Genomic DNA, 20237 nt, shown 5'->3' on the forward strand with positions numbered 1-20237 from the left:
ACCACATAATTACCCCTTAGAAATCAGGGTGCAATAGGTTATGAAAACAAGTGCTGCACTATAATTTTCCAACCCGTGTTATGACATTTCACCAGAGAAAAAAATTGCTTCATAACACTGTCAGGCCCAAAAGGTACCCTGCTGGGTTGGAGGATTTTGATTCCATGGGAGAAACAACACAAGAAAATCTGTTGGTGTCATCCCATTTGTGATGGTGCAATCCAAGGATTTTTGATGTCTTACTGACCCCTTACGCGTAGCAGCACTTCCACTTCTGTTCCATCTTGCACTGTTCCCACATAGCAAGTGTAGGAGCCCTCATCAGTCATGGTCAGGTTACTAAGTTTCAAGGAGGCATTTCCACTAGGGATGTTCTCACGGAAAAGGTGTGTTCTGAGTCTGTAATGTGGATCTTGTTCTTCCAACTGATCCTTCTGCTGGTAGTAACTGTGCACATTTTTGTTCTCTTTGCTCCAGTGAATTACTTCATCATGCCCAGGTGGGAAACGACAAGGGAGGATGCAATCCTTGGAAAACAGCCCTGTTACTTCTTCCTGTTCTGTAAAACCTGAAGCCCATAAGTACAAGTGAGTAACTTTAATCCAATCTACAAGTATATTTCTGCCCTTCTTTATCCCTGACAAAAAAATGCTCTTGCAAGAAGCACATCCCTATCAGGTGTGCCACCATCACTTTCATGGCTTTTCTGTTACATGAGTCTCTTGGGACAGCAAAGGTCTCCATTCAGTTTAATCAGGATGGTAACACAGAGCTCTGCTCTTTGAACTTCTAACCAGTTTAAGTAGAAATCCCAAGTAAGCACCTACATATTCAAATCAGCACACCACCACCTTACCACATGAGCTTCAAACGTGTTTCCACATCCTGAACCACATCTTTTCCTCCTTGGACTTTAAAAACCTTTTGAACTGCAGCTTCCTACATGTTCAAACCTTCACAGTGCTGTGCTGCAATGCCCCGTGTTACCAGCCACCCTCACATAGTGCCAAGCAGTTGTACCATAACAGGGAAAAACGACATGGTGCTGCAACTGACAGAAAGGACAGAACTTCTTGAAACAGCTTTGCCAACACAGACAGCACCAGGAAGTTCTGTCCCAGCCACTTGAGATAATTAAGGCGTGCATTCCACAAATTCACAGAACTGGTAGCATCTCATTTCTGTCAACATTTAATTAGGCCTTGCTAGCATAAAAGAGCAATTTAAAATTCATCTTTTAAAAAACTGACTGCATTGGCTTAGCATTGTCACGTGGACCTTCTTGGCCAAGGTCAGACAACCTGTTAGGCTGGTAGTGAGTGCCCAGGGGCAGCTGCCTTCTCAGAAACTCTGATGCCCTCTCCAGCTCATCTGGCAGGACAATCCAAATGACTTTTCCTTAGGCTTCTCAATGCAAAGTCAGCCAATTTGCTGCAAACCATTTTCAGTCTGAACTGAAAAGCACTGCCTGCTGAGCCGTGGGGCAGGAACATTGGCAGGTAACAGTCTGGGGGCTCAATGTGCCCAATGGCCACAGCCATCCATGCAGCCACCTTACAGTCTTTTGCTTCAGAAGTGTTTTACATTACCCAAAATCCAATCTTTACCATTAATACACCATGTTTGAATTCACTAATTCTCCTTAAAGATAAAAATAATAAAGAAGACCATTATTAGTAAAGCTAAGACATACCCCAAAGTATAGTGCTGATGTGAAATAAATAGATGATAAGAGGTGGTATGTTCTGTCCCTTCATGTCTTCGTTGGTTCACAGACTCACATCACACTGGCAAAATAAAAGCAGGGGAGAAAACATGCTTAAAAGCAGGTAAAAGACATGCCCATATCATAAAACTTCCTTTCTACAGTTTACTAAGGACTATAGGCCCTTGTATCAATTTTTTTGTTTGCAACAGACTTGGTCCAGATTTTTGACCTTAAGGTCATTCATTATATGATCCTATCCATTACATAATGGTTGAGGCCCTCTCATTACCTTGTAGCCCCTTGCAGATTGATACTTTATTTTTAATATATAGAAAATGTTTACTCTCAGTGTTGTTGCAGGCCTAAGGAATATTAGGCTTCATCATTCCTGAACAGGACACAAAGGACAACTGGTCAAGTAAAATTTGCAAAACGATCCAAGATGTTCCTTGTCAAACCTGATTTTCTTTACTTCTTAAAATATATTTCTGATTACTGCAATATTTGACTTTCTGGGGTGGGAAATTTGACTGCATTTGTAAATATTGCAGATATAGAGAACTTTTTACACTTTTTACCCTTTCAGAAATGTGTGCATGGAAATCTAGGGTAGGAATGCGAAGGAGGAGGAGGCTCTCTCATCATGTCTTCTGTTTTGTCAGATAGCGATGAACTGGAACCTCTCATGCATAACAGAAAAAGAATAACCTTATTGTAACTATTACCTGAGTGAAGGAAGAATGCAGCCTTACTATCCTAAAATACAGCATACCCCAGTGGAAAAATTATCTCATGAATCAAAGAACTTGTAAAGACTTTAAAGAATTTTCCTAGTACTTTTTGCCTCCCCAAAAGGCAGATACAGGTACCATTTTTAACTGACACAGGACATGGGTTTAGCCAGACTTGCTAGCCAGACCTTTTAGTATTAATGAGTAATTCAACTGGTTTGTGACACTGTATTTGATGTGGATGTGAATCTTAAATCCCAAAGATTTTTGAGTATTATTTCTTTTGAAAAGGTTGTGTGATTGTCTTATGTATCTCACTATTCTGTTAGGAGAAAAACCAGAACAAAACAAAAAAAACAACAGAGGCACCAAAACATTAAATCTGAGACAGAACTGATGCCATGGTAAAATAAAAATTTATGATATATAATTTTGCTCCATGTCAGCAACATTTTCCAGTATCTACCTTCTTTTCCCCTTGCATTAGCAAGTGGGGTACATCACCTTTTACTGGATTTTTTGCTCATTTACCTATCACTTCCAACTTGATCAACACAATATACTGTGCTTCATATTTGAATTTCAGAAACTGCCATCAATGCTGTACATCCCTTAGTGAGGGATCTGCCAAGTTTAATTGACTGTCGCCTTTCATTGGAGGTTATGCTCTGAGAGTAACATGGTTCCAGTGCTACCTCAATCAATGCTGTGATGCATTTGGGGGCTCCATGGACAGTGCACACTGCCTCCCACCTTCCAGCTATACCCCATAACCCTGCTCCAAAATACAGAGCTACAACTAGTTAGCTGAAAATTTTCACGTTCAGCACAAACCTTAGCTTTGGATCTTCCCATTGTAGCATGCTGAGAAAAATGTATGCTGCTCTGTAGAAAAATCTGAGGAGTGTAGGCTCTGGCCAGTCTTTTCACCAAGTCCTGGGGTCTTACAGGAATAAAGTATATGAATGCTGATAGAGCCACACTGCAAAGTACTGAACAAACAAGCTTTTCCTGTTTGTCACAGACTTAAGTGGCACAACCAAGAAATCATGCCCTAAGGCTTTGTAATGAAATATCAATATGAAATTATGTATAGAGACAGTGTACAACTGGAATTAAGATCACTGTAGTCATGATAATTACTGATGCTCTAGTTTTCAGGAGAATTATTTCATACAGAATCACCACAGGTGCAACTGGAAAGCAGCTCAGCCAGGGTTTCTTGAGAGCAAGGCAAGGTGCTAAAATGCATCTCCAAAGACATACTGAACAGCTCAAATAGTGGTAGGGAGAATGCTGGATTTGCTTTGGCCACTACAAGAAAAGAACACATGCTTTCTTTTTCTTCTGTTAATCAGCAACCAAACTGTATCCAAGTTATTTCCTCATCTTTGAGCTCTGCATTCAAGTTGAAACCTGATCAGAGCACTCCTGCAGCAAACAGCCATTGGGATTGGTGGCTGCCCAGTGTACTTTCCTCTGTGACCTCTTCGAGAGCAGACATGCATATTGAAATATCCTCTTTTCAAACCAAATTTATTTATTTATTAGTACAAAGGATTCTGATTAACTCCTTTTCAATGTAACTTAGCGACAACACATTTCAAGCATACACACACTTAAGAGGATTGGGAAATATCAGAGGATTTCCATTTTTAGCAACAAGCAAACAAGACAAACCAACATGTAAAAGTCTGAAAAACACATGTTAATCACATACTACTAAAATCTCTTACCTACCACAATGATACCAGCTTTCCAGAATTTCTTCACCAAACCTTCAGAGGATTTCCTGCAGTAAAAAAAGAGGAGTAATTCTCTGCCTCCCCACACTGAAACCCTTACAACTTAAATGCTAACTTCAGTTGCTGAGGAAATACTCCTAAGGGAAGAAAGTTTCCACAATTTGAACATCTCTCCCTGTTGAACTTTGCCTCACTCCACCTGCACTCTCAGCGCCCCACCCGCACGGCACAGAGCTCAAGTAACTAACAAAGTTAATGCCAGTCAGGCATGAGCAGGGAAGCGCAGCTGTTTCTACACTAAGACTGTGATTCAACACACACGAAGCTTTCACACCTGCTGCGTTCCCTTCTTCGGGCTTAAAAAAACTTCTTCCCTTAACCACTTCTTTTGCCTGGCTTGGTTGACCAAGCCCAAAGATCCGGCAAGCGGTAATAGGAAATGAGTTCCCGTGACAAATGCGATGCTTAGAGCACCCACGTTGCCCCTCGGAAATGCGCTCGGGCGCCGCAGCGACGGCCGCAATTCTCTTACGGGGTAGAGCGAGGTCACATCTCTGCGGGCACAGGAGAACGAGAACGTAAGGTAAAAGTAATCATGACACTCTTCTCAAAAAGCTGGTAACCTGAAACAAGAAGTAGGTGCCTAGGGCTGCCTGCAGGGTTAGGTAATTATTTTCTAACAATGTTTTAACAGTGACTTACTTTCTCTGGACAATTCCAGACTTGTGTGTGCCGTCTGGTTTCCAGAAGAACAGAACGACTCAAGTGTTTTCGGGAAGAGGGCTTACAAAAAACCCCAGAGTGCAGGAAGAAGTGGCAAGAAGGGGTGCCTCCCCTCAAAGACTAGCTGGTGCTAGCAGTACACAGGCGAGGTGTGTCTTGCATTCACAGAAAGAATCACTTCCTGAGATCATCAAGTCCAGCCTCTGACTGATGAGCTTCTCAACTAGACTATGGCATTAAGTGACATATCCAGTCGTTTCTTGACCACTTCCAGGGATGGTGAGGTCCCTGGACAGCTCATTGCAATGCTGGACAACCCTTTCAGTAAGGAAATTCCTCCAATATCCAGTCTAAACGTCCCCTGGCGCAGCTTGAGGCTATGTCCTCTTGTCCCGTTACTAATTAACTGGGAGAACAGACCAATTCCCACCTGGCTACAACTTTCTTTCAGGGAGATGTAAAGTGGTAAGGTCTTTCCTGAGCGGCTCCTCATGGGAACTGCACTTCAGACCCTTCACCAGCTCCGCTGCCCTTCTCTGGACGCACTCCAGCACCTCAGTATCTGTCTCGTTGGACACAGCACTCGAGGTGCCTCACCAGTACCGAGCACATTCCCGGGAGCCGGAGCTTCCCCACCCTGCCCGCACCCGCGGCCGATGCTACAGCTCCTCGGCTGCCGACACTTACTTTTCCGCACATGCAGCTGCACAGCACCGCGCCTCAGCCCGTGAGCTACAGCCGCTGCCCACTCCGGACCTGCAGGGAGCCAGGCGTTCCGAAGTTTGTCTTGGGGAACGGGGAAAAGAACGCGGCGAAGTTTGAACGAAGAGCTCACGTAAAGCCCCTCATCAGTGGGCACATCAAACTTTGTCCGCGCATTGGCTGTGGGGCCGCTCCGGCACCGCCCCGGGCCCGCCTCTGTTGCGTGGCTACCAGCAAAGATGGCGGAAGAGGGCGCTGCGGGCCGGCGCGGGGAGCGCAGCGAGGAGGGGCCGGCGGAGCGCGGCCCCGGCGCGGCTTTTCACATGTTCGTGCTTATGGAAGACCTGCTGGACAAGCTGAAGCTGCTGAGCTACGAGGAGGAGGCGCTGCGGCGCCACAACATGCGGCCTCTCTCCAGGTGCTCCTGGCCCGCGCCTCCTCCTCGCCCGGAGGGCGCGGGCGTGGCCGCGGGCGGGGGGCGGCGGGAAGGAGTCCCTGCGGGCCGCCAGAGCCTAGCGAGGGAAGGCAGGGCCCGCATGGCAGGATGCCTGGCTCAAGGGAAAACCGGCCAGCTGCAAAGCGTGTGATCTGAAAGCTTTGAAAACGCGAGGCCCCGCGAAAGGCCGAGATGTGATAAATAAATAGTCCCTTGAACTTCCCTGCCCCCGGCAGGTACTGGATATCTGCATGCCAGGGTACCTGTGCAAAAAACAATTCTACCTATTCTGCAGAAAATAGTTCTGCCTAATTTCTTAGTTATTCTAAATAACTCTTTAAGTTTCTTGAATTGAGAATAGCTGTTTGGGGAGTATGTATTTTTTGTAACCCTTTGACCCTTTACAAAAAGGGTGTTGGACCTGCTGTTAAGCCTGCGGTTTCATATCCAGTACATATTTGTTTCATATGTAATGTCTTTTATATCTTTTTTTTAAATTATAATGGGAGACAGGAAGCCTGGGAAACAGGACCAATGTGCTCCCAAAATCCACCTGCCCAAATAACTTTTAAATCCATCTGTCACTTTCAGCCAGGCTCCACAGTAGAGTGTCACAGAATTAAGCTTCTTATAAGCAACAGTTTGGTAAGGGAGTCCAAGTTACTCCCTTTTTGGGAAGAAGGCTCGAGGATGAGCACAGTGGCTGTAAGTTGGCTCTAGCCTGCTGTTGAACCATTGGAATGTTTGAAGCAGGGCGGCAAGCCTTTGTGTACCGTAGCGAGTAGCTGTGTCTGTGAAGGAAAGCATTTGGTTCCCAGTATCCAGTGTGCATGTAATTTATACTTTGGGGGGAATAACTGACTGTGGTCTGGTTTTATGGACTGAATTCTTGTTAGGACTACATATTTGAATTTGGTATGATCCAGAGCAGATCTGGATTGTATTAGTTGCTCTCCAAAGCAACCCAAGGCACAGTAGGTAAGGACAGTTGGAAGGATCACTTCAAAATATGCTCCTGATCTGAGCTGAATTTGCAGATGTATGAACACCATCTTCTTGTCTTCCTTGAGGAAAGTGTGAAGGAGAGGTAGTTTGGGGAACTTGGCAGCCAAGTCTCATGTTGACTAATAACTTACTCAAAGCTGTGAACTGGGTGTCAAAACTTGGTCTGCTGTGGTTTTGTATGAAACTAGACATCCTGAATTTAGTTCAGGTGGGTTGCTCACTGAGAAAATCGGGTAAAGAAAGTGCTCTGTAGCCCCTGCTTACCTATAATGTTGTAAGAGCTCCAGAAGCTCAATATATGTACCATTTGTCCCCTTTTTAAACAGGCATTACTTTGCCCTGCCCACCAACCCTGGTGAGCAGTTCTTCATGTTCTGCACGCTCTCTGCGTGGCTGATCACCAAAGCAGGACGTCCCTTCGAGCAGCCACAGGAGTACGATGACCCCAATGCAGTGATTTCAAACGTGCTCTCAGAACTTCGATCCTTTGTGAGTGTCACACGGGCTCTTTTCCCAAGCCTATCGCAAACACCTGCATTCCCTCCAGAAATAACAGCAATCACACGCTGCTCTCCTGTTGGGTATGGCCCCAAGGACTGGACAGACTTTTCCTAGCTAGAAGTTTGTACTATGTTACTTAGTTGGAAGTCTACATAGGCTGCACTTACTTGCTAATTTTTTTAGCACTACAAAAATGGTCTTATAAATTATTCCAGTTAGTTTTGTTCTACAGGCTGTAAAATGGATTAAATGAGGCTTACCTTTTGTAGTGGCACATATACTGTTCATTTATACTAGCATAATTTACAGAGATTTTACCTGGAAAGTTTACACAGTGTTTGTGATCCTGCTCCTTCCAAAGTCAATGATGTAATTCATAGTGTAGGAAGTAGTTTAGAATAGTGTTCATGTTGTCTTCTTTTTTTCTATTTTTTTCTTTTTTCCTCTCTCTCTTTTTTTTTTCTGTTTTTTTGGGGGGTGGTTGTTTTTTGTTGTTAAGGAGTTAAAGGTTGTATAAACTGCCAGGAACTATTGGAGTTTTTTTTTTTTTTAATTAAAAAAAAAAAAAAAGAAAAAACCAAACCCCCAAAGGTCAGGAGACTATATCAACTGACAAGATGTATGATCTTATGGAAGATTATACTGTGGTGCAGCTGTGAATGATGTTAGGAACACTGTTCTCTAAAGGAGTTAAACTGTAACAAACTACTCTGTTTATTCTGCATGACAGCAATAAATTAAAATATTTTATAAACTCTGGAGCAAACAGGGCACTGTTGAAAAGTTGGTAGTTAAGTCTCAATGCTTGAGTTTCTCTATAGCTGTTCTTACCTTGCCAGCTTTGTCACTCGTGTGCTTGACCATCCAGCTCCCTTGTGGCTTCTGACTCTTCTGCTCCCTGGGAGTATTCTCTTACCACGTGCTTAAAATTTCTATGCTGCATCTGTTCCTTGGCTTCATCTGGTTTTCCTTCTGTTGCCTGACTGGAACTGCATAGGAGAAAATGTGAATTGGCATTAATAAAGTCTTCATACACAAGGGAAACTTTGGTTTTACTGTACAAAAACTTAGCTCCCATGAGGAAATTTGGGTTGTTAGGCCATTAGTAAACAGCCTATCTCTTTATTTTAGGGAAGGCCTGTGGATTTTCCTCCCTCAAAATTAAAGACAGGTTGTGGAGAACAAGTGTGCTATGTTCTTGATTGTTTAGCTGAAGAAGCCTTGAAACACACTGGGTTTAGCTGGAAAAGGTACGGTACACTTCTAAGCATCCTCCCTTATGCATTGTTTTCCTGCAAACAGATGTAAGTTGTAACGGTAAAACAAAACATAGGAATGACTAAAAATGTTTTACTTGACGTTTCATGAGATGGAAAATTCAGCTAGGCTTGAAGCATGGAGACCAATTAATTCCTAATGCAATTTCACACAACTGGCCCATTACCAGCAAGGCTGAGTTTGGACCATTATAGACTTGGCTAATTAAGGTTTAATTGATGACCTTTTTTTTGTTATTTCCCTACGCATAGCTCCTTGTTAATCTGACATTTGAGTTGAAGCGTTTAATGTCCTTTTAGGTTCGGTCAATCAGTAATAAATTCCTGGAGTTACGCATGCTATGATCATGTTACAAGGAGACTACAGGAATTTTATTTAATCTGAAGGAAATTTTAGGACAAATTAGATGACAGATAATCTCAAGTATATGAAGATGTCTTTGAAAATGTTCTTTATTTCATTCTTTCCCTCTGATGGGTTTTGAAACGGATATAGCAAAGTAATTTCTACCTTGGAAATATTTTACTGTTACTTCTGTCTAGTACACAAATTCCACTGTAAATTGAAAATAAGCCTGCGGTGACTTGCACTTGAATTTTAAGAGCTTAGACCAAGAGAGAAAAATCCCAAAATTTACTTCCTAGTGTCTTTGTAGTGTGATTGTACTGTACTGCTTGGCATAGTAAATAGCCTTTACTTTTAAGACTGTCCAAGATGAACGAGACTTTAAAGGCTGTGTGTACTTAAGTTGTGAAACACTAATTGCTGACTAGGTATATTCCACATCATCCATTCTTCTCATGGAATGTTTTGTTTGCAGAGGTATTTACAATTTATTGTATTTAAAAGTTCTGCTGTTCTTTGAATTAAATTTCAGGCCAGCATATCCAACAGAAGAGCCAGAAGAAGAAGAAATAACAGAAGATGATGCAGAATTGACACTTAATAAACTGGAAGAGGATGTTGCAGTAGGTTTATTTGATTGGTTTTGATTATATTAGTATTGGTCAATTATGAGGAAATTTTTATTCACTGTTCATTTTTTTTGGCTTTGTTTAAGAAGTCTTTTCTATTAGCTGTTCAAGTTTTTTCCTGGGACTCCATTTCTGCATTGTCAGATTCTCTGTAGAGTTTTTTGTTGCTTTTCAGATAAGATTAACTCTTCAAGATAGAGCATGTGTTCTTAGGTACAGTGGAATCTAACCATGCATTTAAAACACAGGGATTCAAAATTGTTTCTTTTCTATTGATACAAGCTCTTGTTGTTAAACTAAAGGTTCAAAAAAGGAAAACAGTCAGCTGTCTCTTCTTTTCTGTATCCTGTTAAGGTCTAAGCTGCTTAAATTGGTAAGTGGGGGATGAAACAGTTAACTAAAGCACAGTTGAAATCCTTCAAAGAACCTCTGGGTTTGCTCTCAGGTATTGTCCTAGGCCATGATTTTCACAACTAATGTGTTCTATTAGCTCTTTGGAATGTATGTGTGTTAATAAAACCACTGAGGTGTTATTCTCTTACTAGGTATTTCATTATCAGGCAGTTTATACCAAAAGGATACTCGCTTTTTAGAGCCCCTAGTGGTTCTACAGGGATTAATTACATGCCAATGTAATTTTTTTTGCCCAGTCCATTGTTGCTGCCAGTATATTGATATTAGCTGTATATATAATTGAATTTAGCAGTATTTCCAGCAGTTAAATGTTAATAATGATGTTCTTTGATTTTGATTCTTCTGAATAAAAATAATGAGGCTGACAGAGACAAGCCTTGTCCTGTAAATCTTGGGGAATCAGGTAGCCTGTACTAGGTGGCCAGCAGTAGGCAGTGAGGCTGGGTGTGCAAGGAAATCTGCACAGTTTGGTTTCTCAGTTCTGATAACCAGTCTTCTTGTTCTGGTGGTATGTTCTTTTAAGTGCTGCATAAATATGTATTGTCCATTTAGCAAAAGATAGTCTCAATCTAGTCCTAATTTCTTGCAAGTATTCAGGGAACTTGGGGTCAAACATGCCAGAAGAAAATAGTGGTCCCTGTTAGTTAAAAACTGGGTAAAGTAGAGGAAAGAGAAATAAACTCCAAGATTTTCACTGAGTCTTGAAGCAGTCTTCCCTAAGACCTGTGTTATTGCAGCTTTTGTGATTTGTGTAGAAAGGAGGTGGATGATGAAATTTCACTTCGGTGGAAAAGATAGTCAAGAGGGGGACAAGGTGTAATAAGGGTGAAGTGTATGGGTGATAAAATGGCAGCTGAAATACAGAATGAAGGCTAATGCACGGAGAAAGCATCTTTACTTATGGGTGATGGGCTCTCAGCTGATCATAGTCACAGAAGAAGGGAATTTTGAGACTGTAACAGAGAACTCTATAAATATGTGAGCAGAGTGTGTGGTCTCATGGGCAAGAAAAAAATCAATTGCCTCAATTTCAGTTGTGTTATTCTGCACTTAAGATGTGGCATCATTCTGCAACTCCCAAATCTTCAGTGCAAACAACATCTTGAAAGCTGTGTTAAGGTCTGGTTGTGGTTTGGTTTTTGTTTTGATGTGGTTTTATTTTTAAAGTAAAGCTTTAAGAAACACAAAAAATCAGTTACCATACAACTACTGATAATGGGCCATTTGATGTCAGAGGCCTTAGGCTTAGAGTTTGGGTTTGGTTGGTTGGTAGATTTTTGAAATACTGTGGCTGTCTGAAGGAAATGTGGGAATAGCTTTGATCTTTCAGCTTGTCCCAGGTATTATGTCTCTTCATAAGCTCCATATCATGAGTTCTCCGTGTCTTGTTTTGTTCAGAAGTATGGAACTTAATACTCCTTGGTTTGTGCTCCTGCAAAATAAAATTATGGAGAAATACTTCAGTAAGTATTGCACAATCTTACTTTGCAACTTCTCTTAAGGAAGAAGAGTCAGACAATGAAGAAAATTATATTGACCTGAATGTTTTAAAGACGCAAACGTACAGATCAGTAAGTTGTTACCCATCAGTCCTCTCTTGCGAGATTTTTACATCTGTAGCAGTAATTTGTGTCTGTTGGATTTAAGTCTAAAAATCCTTGTATAGTCTTCACTTGAAAAAACACCCCATCTGAAATGAATCAGTTTATTTTGAAAGAACAACATGCAGCCAGTTTCTAAACTGATATCACTGAAGGGCTACTGGGAACATTTGCAAGAAATTTTTTGCAGAGACTTCTAGAGAAACATGGTATTAGTGTCATGAATATGTTTTAATCCCACATACATACACCATTTCTGAAATGTATTATAATTTCTTATCATATACATTCAATTCTCTTCAGTTTTAAGTATGATGAGAAGATATATTTAATTTAATTCCAAATCTTTATGAATTCAAAGAAAGCTATTAAAGAAATCTGTTACATCTGTATCATTCTGGATATAAATATTTTTCTAATATTAACAGTGTAAGCCGTTATAGTGATTTCTAACAGTTCTCACTGTGCATAACAATGATATTTTGTGGATAAACTTTGGGATTTTTACACAGAACATGAATGACACTGCAAAGCAAGAAGAGATTTTACAGTCCACAACAGATGCAGCAGAGTGGAATCTGGAAGTGGAACGTGTGCTTCCACAGCTGAAAGTCACAGTCAGGACTGACAATAAGGTATGGAAGAATGGATTTGCCTGTGTGCACATGGTGATTAAAATGTGATTTCAGTCAATGCTGTTTACTTTCTGTTTGCTGTTTTTGTTTTTTGTCATGCCAAGACTTGTGAGTAATAGGCTCTCCAGTGCTATCTTGTCTGAACCTTTGTCACTTACTTTGACCCTAGAAGCAATAATTTTCAGTAAGGTGTTTTTTCAGTATTTTTTTTTTTCCTGCTGCTTACAAGGCACCTTATTTCTGTATATTTATTCAGTGGAGATTGTTTTCAATCCTCTGACATTTCCAGTGTATTCACACTCCTAAAAAATTATACCCTCAGTTTAACTGAGTTTAACTATTAAAACATCTTGCTGGAGGAGAGCTGATGATCTTACCTTTCAACTGTTCCATTTTTAAACCACATGAAAGGCTGATTGTATGGAATTCCTCTTGCTGAACTTTACATGACAATCAAGTAGGTCTGTACCCTGATCTAGTCATCCTGAACTCTCCTTATGTTTAGTGAAAAGAAGTGAGCACTTTTTCAACTGATTTTGTTCACCATATCCAGAAAACTGTCTCAGGATGAAATTCATCATGTCTTAGATCTGTGTATTTCTCTCCACAGTCTATTTCAAGGAGTCTAGAATGAGCAGCTTAGAAGTAGGCATCTGTCTTTGGCAAGTCCAAACCTAGGAGCTGCTCCTGGCATTGCCATAAGCATTCTTTATAGGAGCTTGTGTAGCACATACAGATCAGTGCAGTATTGAAATTGTTCATTTGCAGTGACCCAGCTGGTTGGGGGGTTGGAGCAATCTGCAGCACTGATACATCAGTACAATACATACACATGAATACAATGAAAGGTAATTATCTTGCCAAAAATAGGGGAAACCCTCAACTGTCTGCTTGCCTGTCTTACACCATATTGCATTCTACTGTGTGAAGAATTGCCTGGTTCGACCCACTCTGCTGTGATCCTCAGCAAGCCCATCTGCTGCACAGAACATGATGCTTGAGTCTCACAGGGACAAATTAAAACTTAATAAAGACATACATGAAAAATTAAAGCCACTGTAGGATCTGAGGTTTACTAGCTTCCAGCTTAATGCACCATCTCTTGGCCTTAAGGAATATGTCAAAATGAACATGAAAAGAGGATTATTCTTTTTCTAGCTTCTGTGCTTTCAGAAATAATTGGAGAGAAGTGTTTGACCTTTTTCCATTCTACCAGAAAACATCATACTCTGTTTCCTAAGCTGTGCATGTAAGCATATTACCAGGAGAGTGTTAATGATTTAATCAATGGCATTAGAAATTACAACTTATTGTAAAGTCCTGGACAGAGATGGGGGTGGGTTGTGTGTTGTTTTTATTAAAACTCTGAAGTTTGGCAAATTGTGAACAATTGTCACCAGACCAACAAGAGATCACAAGTCTCCTGCAAGCCTGAAACACAGCGGAAGCACATTTTCTCTACTGGCTCATTACCTGGCGTGCAGTGCCAATTCACAGCACCTTTCCTCAGCCCCTATCCCTGAGTCCATGTAGGTTCCCTATGATCTAGAAGTTGGAAATAATTTTTCCCCCTTCTAATTGAATCCCATTATCAAAACCAAGTTTTGGTATTTCTGCCTCTTTCATTTCTTTCCATTCTTCTGGTAACAGTGAGGACTAAAATAGAAAGGAAAGAATGGATAGTCCAGAACTGGTAGGTGTTCAGCATCCAAAGCACTCATTTTGTCTAAGAATAAGCTGAGCTAGTGCAGCTACAATCAATATTTTTAGTATTTGTGCACAGAGTGGTTTCTAGCAGAAATAGTTCCATGAAGATCAGACTCTAAAAAGCATAGATGATACGGTATCAGTGAGGATGTCAGTGTTCGTTTATGGATCCGAGTGTCACATGTGACATTTAGGAGATTTAGAAATTGTGTCACATTGAGCCAGTGCCCCTGGCTATGAACATGGCAGTGGCAGGATGATACATGGCAGTAGTATAAGAGATCCGACCCTGCTTTGCATACCCACCGTTGTTGAGTAACCTCAAAAAGATAAAAGTTGCACTTACCTATGTTTTAATTTGTGATGTCTTTTTTAGGATTGGAGGATTCACGTAGATCAAATGCATCAGCACAAGGATGGAATTGATTCTTCTTTGAAAGAAACTAGGGTATGTCTTGTATGTACAGAATATTTTACTAATCTGTCAGAATTTTTATTTTTTATTTCATATGTGTTAAGAACTAAACTGGTCTTTTTTTTCTTCATTTTATTTGTGCTATTGCTGTAAAATTAAAAAGCAAAGATATGATAATAATCATTAGGGACAATGCTAGTGGCAAAATACTTTGTGGGAAAGCATTGTATGTGTGAGGATTAACAGGGCTGTCAGGCTCCAGTAATGAATGCGTTACCATAAGTACATCCTGACTACAGAGGACAAAATAGAATAATACCATCTGAAAGTGCTGTTAAAAACCCCAAAATACTCTCAAATACTGTTGCTAGAGTAACTTACTGACATTGACATTTGTAATTAATTGAGGAGGGGAGAGCAATGAAGCAGTAAAGACTGAAATACGTGTTTTGGAGGTGGGCAAACCAGAACACATTGGGAATAATTTTTTGTTGGCTAAACACAGCATTTCCATTCTATTCTTCTCTCTTGCTGTAGACTTCCATAGCCTTTCTTAACTACAACACTGTTTTGATACTCTTTGCATACTGTCTGTATACTGTCAACCCACAGAATGTGATTTTCTAGGGTTACCTTGACAAACTCCATAATGAAATCAGCAGAACACTGGAAAAAATCAATAGCAGGGAAAAGTACATCAACAATCAGTTGGAGCACTTGGTTCAAGAATACCGTTCAGCACAAGCCTTGCTGAGTGAGGTATTGCTGATCTTTTGATGTTGCCTTCCCCAGTATTAGCTTGCTGTTAAATGAGGGTAGACACAAAGACAACATGGAGTGAGTTATCTATGAATTCTGCTGTTGGATATAAAGCAGAGGAAATGTTGATTGGCTGTCAAATTATATTCTTCCTAAGCTAAACTAGCAATTTTTTTTTCAACTGTTCTACAGGGGAAAATAGATGGTTTTTGCCTGAGTATTATGTATAGCTGTTGCCAGTCTTGAGCAGCTAGTAAATTGCTAGTTCTGCTTTCCCAGAAGTTCACATTTGTCAGGAGTGGAAAAACTACAGTTTCGGTCCAACATTTATCTCTTAGATTGAGTACTGGTGCTAACGTGCACAAAGCACTCTGATTACTTCTTTGCTTCATTTACTTTTTATGCCAATAGAGTGCTGAGAAGCTTTTTGATCCCCTGTTTAGGAGGCATTTTAGTCTGCCTTTTGGTAAGCCCTCCTGGTTGTGGCCATGCTGACAATAAGACTAACAGAATTTGACCTCTGCACCTTCTGTTTGCGTTGTTGTTAAAGTATCTTCGAGACAGTAATTTACTGTCGATGAAGTATTATTCTGGATTTCAGTATTCAATCCTTTCAGCATTATGGCAGATTTTCTTCATGTTTATTTCCTTATGTAACTGATTAGAATGCATAATTCTTATCAAGTGTGTATTTGGTCTATTAAAATTTTGAAAACTGCTTTACATTTTTGAATGATAGTCATTACAGAGGCTGATGTTTCAAGCCTGTCCTCATTTGTAAACCTCACTGGGGCTTTGCAGAAGAGTTTCTGGAATTGGAACATCTGAGAACAAGTCTTGAAGTTTTCTCTGAGCTATCTGCATACATCTCTTCAACTCTGTCATTACAGCAAAGACATGTTTCTTTCCAGGCTAAAGAGAAGTACCAGGAGGGAAGTGGAGGAGTAACTGAAAGGGTTAGAGTGCTTTCTGAGGTAAAACGCATTTTAAAACAGTCTTCGGAGAGTTGGCATTTAGTGGTTGCAGTTTAATGAACCCAGTTCTTTCTGATTTGTTCTCATGTTAAAGTTTAATCTTTGTTTGGGGGAGATGATCCAGTCCAGTCCCTAAATTTTAAGGGCTGCCATTGATTTTTAACTCATGAAATGTGAGCTCAGTTCGTAAATGAAGGTAAATGTTCTTTATTTTGCTATCTATGTCCTAGAATTATGGAGGATTAATAAATCATGCCCATAAATTCTTTGGAAGAAGAAAAACTTAACTCTTATTTTTAGTTGAAATTAACAATTTGAAATTTTTATCTTCCAGGCACTTAAAAGCAATATTTGACTAAATAGTAATTTTTTCCATACATCAAATTATCTTATTACCTAAATCTGGTTTTCTGTTATGGGTTTTCTTTTTCCTTTATATCAGTGCTCTGACAAATTTAAATAAACATCTCCTGTCTCCTAACTGCCTCCACATGTTGAGTGTTTCGTGGCATTTCATATAGAATTAAGGCCTGATTTCCAAATACTTCAATGCTTTGTTCACATAATTTTTTTTAAAATGTCTCTTTTTGGGTTTTAGAAACCAACTTTATTTATTAGGCAAAAAAGTCTCTGGAATAATTGCATAAAATAGATCACACAATAAGAATGTGTTGGAAATTACAGAACAAATTTGAGATGTTTTAGACCAGAATAGAATAGTTGAGTTGGAAAGGACCTACAGTGATCACCCAGTACAGCTAGGTACAGTAGGTAATACAGCGGTTTAATGGGAGTTTTCTAGCAAAGATTTCTGAGTGCATGAATTCTGCAGAATCAGAGCTTCTTTCTATTTCACTCTCAAGGAAGTAAGTTTGAAAAAGTGTTTTGTGATGACTTCAGATTTACAGAGTGTGCATTGGAAGCTGATGGACTGGTTAGTAATGGTGAATATGTTACTAGCTAGCATCCTTCAAACTATGTAGATGCAGTGGTGCATGTCTGAGATAAACCAGACACATTGGATGTCAGTACTGATCTGTTTTCAGTTGTGCAGTCAGACCTCAGCCCACTTGGCAAAACCATTATCACTGCAGGTATGCAGTAACAATTCAGCAATGGTTCCTTTTTGTTACTGAAAAGGCTCATTGAAGCCTTAATGAAGGGCTGTTTTCATACTATAGACAAGAATACTGGCATATTACCTCAGCTGTACTTTAGAATCATGTATTTGCTTTTTTTCATTGTCTACCACAGCAAACTGGTTGCTAGACAGTGCTGAAATGCACTTTTGTACTTCATACATGCATTTTACATACCTGTGCCAGTGGCAGCAGGCTGGACTGCTGCACCTTCTTTTGCTGCAGTGCTGTTTCTCAGGTTTCCAGTGCAACATGCTGAAGTCCTGATGCTTCCAGAGGGGCAGGTGGGCATGGTTATTTGGTGAATCTCAATCTTCAGGGACATTGGTTCCTATGTTCTTTCATCCAGCATCACACTGAAATACTTGCGTTGTTGTTTTTATTGGGGATGCACAGATTTGCAGTAACAGCATGGTGTTTGGTCAAATTGTTACTCTTTTTCTGTAATTTTTTATGACATTAATTTTGTTAAATTATAATTTTCTGAATGTTTGAAAAATTGTTCCTCTTTATATAAACAAGTAAGGTGGATTAGTTAATTTTTTTTAACTAAAGCAGTTATTCAGCAGAGGCTTTTTTCTAACTTGATATTCATCTGGTTTCATTAAGAAAAAATATCTATTTTAAGATTACAGAAGCATTAGAGAAAGTAAAGCAGGAAACAGAAGAGAAAGGAAGCAGTATGACTGATGGTGGTAAGTATGTTTTTGTTTCAGACAACACACCCTTTTTCTTGGTGACAGTTTCATAATATGTGCTTCATTAAAGTAAGAATAAGAGCAATTACAAGAAGCAAAACAATGCAGCAGCATCATATTAGTGGGAAGGGAGGGAGTAGAAACAAAGTGTAGGGCACAAAACATTTTAATAGCTTTTCACAGGTAGGATGATCCCCTGCTCAAGGCGTCTTCAGTTCTCTACCAAACCTCAAGCCAGGTATGGGGATAAGGCTTTCAGCTGAGCAAAACACATCATTGAAAAACCTGTCTTAATGTTGATGCACATTTTTATGAAGCTGTTAGATGTCAAGAAGACAGCAAAATTGTCATTGCCTATTTCTGTCTTTAAAGTGTTTTGCATATTAAAAATGATATATCAGTACAATCACGTCTTTAGAGTAGAACACCCTTTTGTTCATTCAACTCTTCAATTTTAAGGAGTGAATTACAGCAAACAATGCTTTTGTGTTAGGTGGCTGACAGAGTTGTACTGTTCATGCTTTTTTGGACAGCTCCTCTAGTGAAGATTAAACAGGCCTTAACAAAATTGAGGCAAGAAACCATTCAGATGGACATACAGATTGGTGTGATGGAACACACATTGCTCCAGTCAAAGCTGAAAGAGAAATCCAATATGACTAGAGATATGCACGCAACAGCGATTCCAGAAGCCACAGTAGGTGCCTATTAAAATCGGTTGGACCTGACTTGGTTTGCCCAAAATGCAGTTTTCTACCATTTGCTTTTTTGTGAGTTCAGAGGTTTTTTTTTTTTGTTATTGGGGGAGGAGGATGTTATTTTTCCTTTTCCTTTTTAAGAAGATGCTTGTTAAAAGATGCACGTTTTTAAGAAGTAATGTGCACACTTTAGACTTAAGAGGGAGCCATGTTTAGTTTTGTGCTGTAAAAATTTACTGCATATCTCTTCCAAATATACTAATAAATTCTTGTTACTGAAGATGTCTCTATTTCTTTGGAGAATGTAATGTAGTGTGAAAGTCTATAGAATGATGCTGACAGCCTGTAATCTTGATACTTAGCAGTGCTGAAAGGAAATTGCTTGCAAAAGACTTGAAAGGAAGGTAAAATGTCTGTTATCGCCACTTACATACATTTAGTATAAATTATTTAATTGATGATATTGAAATAATACAGCATTACCCTTTCTAACAGGCTGGGTCAAAACTGATACCGGCTTCAAGACTCCTCTAACAGTAGCAACAGTATCAAAATCTGTATAAGACCAAAGAAGGTGAAAAGTATTGTTTGGAAATTACTCTTGGCTTTCTAATTTTTTTCCATGTGCCATGACTGTTTCAGAGTCACTTTATATTAGCATTGGGTCAAATACTGCTTTCATATATAGTATTTAGTAGAGCTCTGTGGACATAATTTGGATTATTCTGATTTTCTGTTCTTGTGTCAGAACACCCACTTTTGATTTCTGTGAGGGAAATATGTTGCCAAATCTAGTTGAGTAATACAGAATGAGAAGAAAAATGTAGGAGGAAGGGGTTGGGAATGTAATGGCAACAGGGGAGCTTGCTTTGTCTTAGTAAATGTGTAGGTAGGGAGGGATTCTAGATGTTAGTGGTAATGAAGTATGGAGCAAAGAAATAACCTTATTAGAGTACTAGTATATCCTTTTGGTTCTGGTTGATCATGAGCCATGAACAATATTGGTACAATTCCAGTGGCATTAAAATCCTCACCTAACCCTCTGTAGGCTATTCCATTCATCTGACAATTAACTTCTCTCACTTAAAGGTGAGCAGTATTTTGCAGAATCAGTGGATCAGTTCTGTGTCTGAAAGTCAAGATACTTGACACAGTCAGTACTATGAGCCAGTGTAAGTTTGTTGTGCTTCAGTATTTCATTTGCCAAAAAGAAAAAGCCCTAAACCCATTGGATTTTAATAAGTGAAAAGCTATCTGTAAATGTCAACTATTACAATTTACCTGTGCAAGCAACTGCTGAAAATCTCTATGAATCATGCTGGAAATCGGTTTCCAACTCCTTTTGCTGCCTACCTATATCCTCCCACATTCAGCTGAAATTAGAAAAGTTATTA

General features: G+C 39.8%; 2 protein-coding genes across 14 annotated transcripts in view; one reads left to right on the forward strand and one right to left on the reverse strand.

The window, feature by feature from the left end:
- Positions 1 to 5747, reverse strand: part of HHLA2 (HERV-H LTR-associating 2) — a 42839-nt gene extending 37092 nt beyond the window's left edge. For 6 of the 13 annotated variants that reach the window (XR_004238079.1, XR_004238078.1, XR_004238076.1 and 3 more), the window contains exons 1-5: positions 5595 to 5746; positions 4519 to 4738; positions 4176 to 4231; positions 1694 to 1787; positions 248 to 568 (exon numbers count right to left, since the gene is read on the reverse strand). Coding sequence is in view for 1 of the 13 variants with exons in the window: in XM_032098333.1 (XP_031954224.1) it covers positions 248 to 568; positions 1694 to 1757 (385 nt within the window). In the remaining 12 variants the exon portion in view is untranslated. Of the gene's footprint in view, positions 1 to 247; positions 569 to 1693; positions 1788 to 2286; positions 2389 to 3273; positions 3383 to 4175; positions 4232 to 4518; positions 4739 to 5594 lie in introns of all 13 variants that reach the window. The other 7 variants (XR_004238083.1, XR_004238082.1, XR_004238087.1 and 4 more) reach the window with 7 other exon arrangements.
- Positions 5748 to 5821: 74 nt separating this feature from the next.
- Positions 5822 to 19123, forward strand: IFT57 (intraflagellar transport 57). The gene is made up of 11 exons (XM_032098332.1): positions 5822 to 6027; positions 7377 to 7539; positions 8683 to 8801; positions 9707 to 9797; positions 11720 to 11788; positions 12331 to 12453; positions 14537 to 14608; positions 15203 to 15334; positions 16246 to 16308; positions 18076 to 18142; positions 18679 to 19123. Exons 1-11 carry the CDS (start codon positions 5849 to 5851, stop codon positions 18855 to 18857), a joined length of 1257 nt encoding a protein of 418 aa, XP_031954223.1. The 5' UTR covers positions 5822 to 5848; the 3' UTR covers positions 18858 to 19123.
- The last annotated feature ends 1114 nt before the right edge of the window (positions 19124 to 20237 follow it).

This window comes from Corvus moneduloides, chromosome 2 (genome assembly GCF_009650955.1).
Source record: "Corvus moneduloides isolate bCorMon1 chromosome 2, bCorMon1.pri, whole genome shotgun sequence".
Lineage (NCBI taxonomy): Eukaryota > Metazoa > Chordata > Aves > Passeriformes > Corvidae > Corvus > Corvus moneduloides.

Bases quoted from the DNA above. Each gene is read 5' to 3' on its own strand.
- IFT57 (XM_032098332.1), top strand. From the start codon at position 5,849: ATGGCGGAAGAGGGCGCTGCGGGCCGGCGCGGGGAGCGCAGCGAGGAG. The intron at 7,540-8,682 runs GTGAGTGTCACA...TCTTTATTTTAG, and splicing joins TCTCAGAACTTCGATCCTTT to GGAAGGCCTGTGGATTTTCC. The intron at 18,143-18,678 runs GTAAGTATGTTT...TTTTTTGGACAG, and splicing joins AAGCAGTATGACTGATGGTG to CTCCTCTAGTGAAGATTAAA.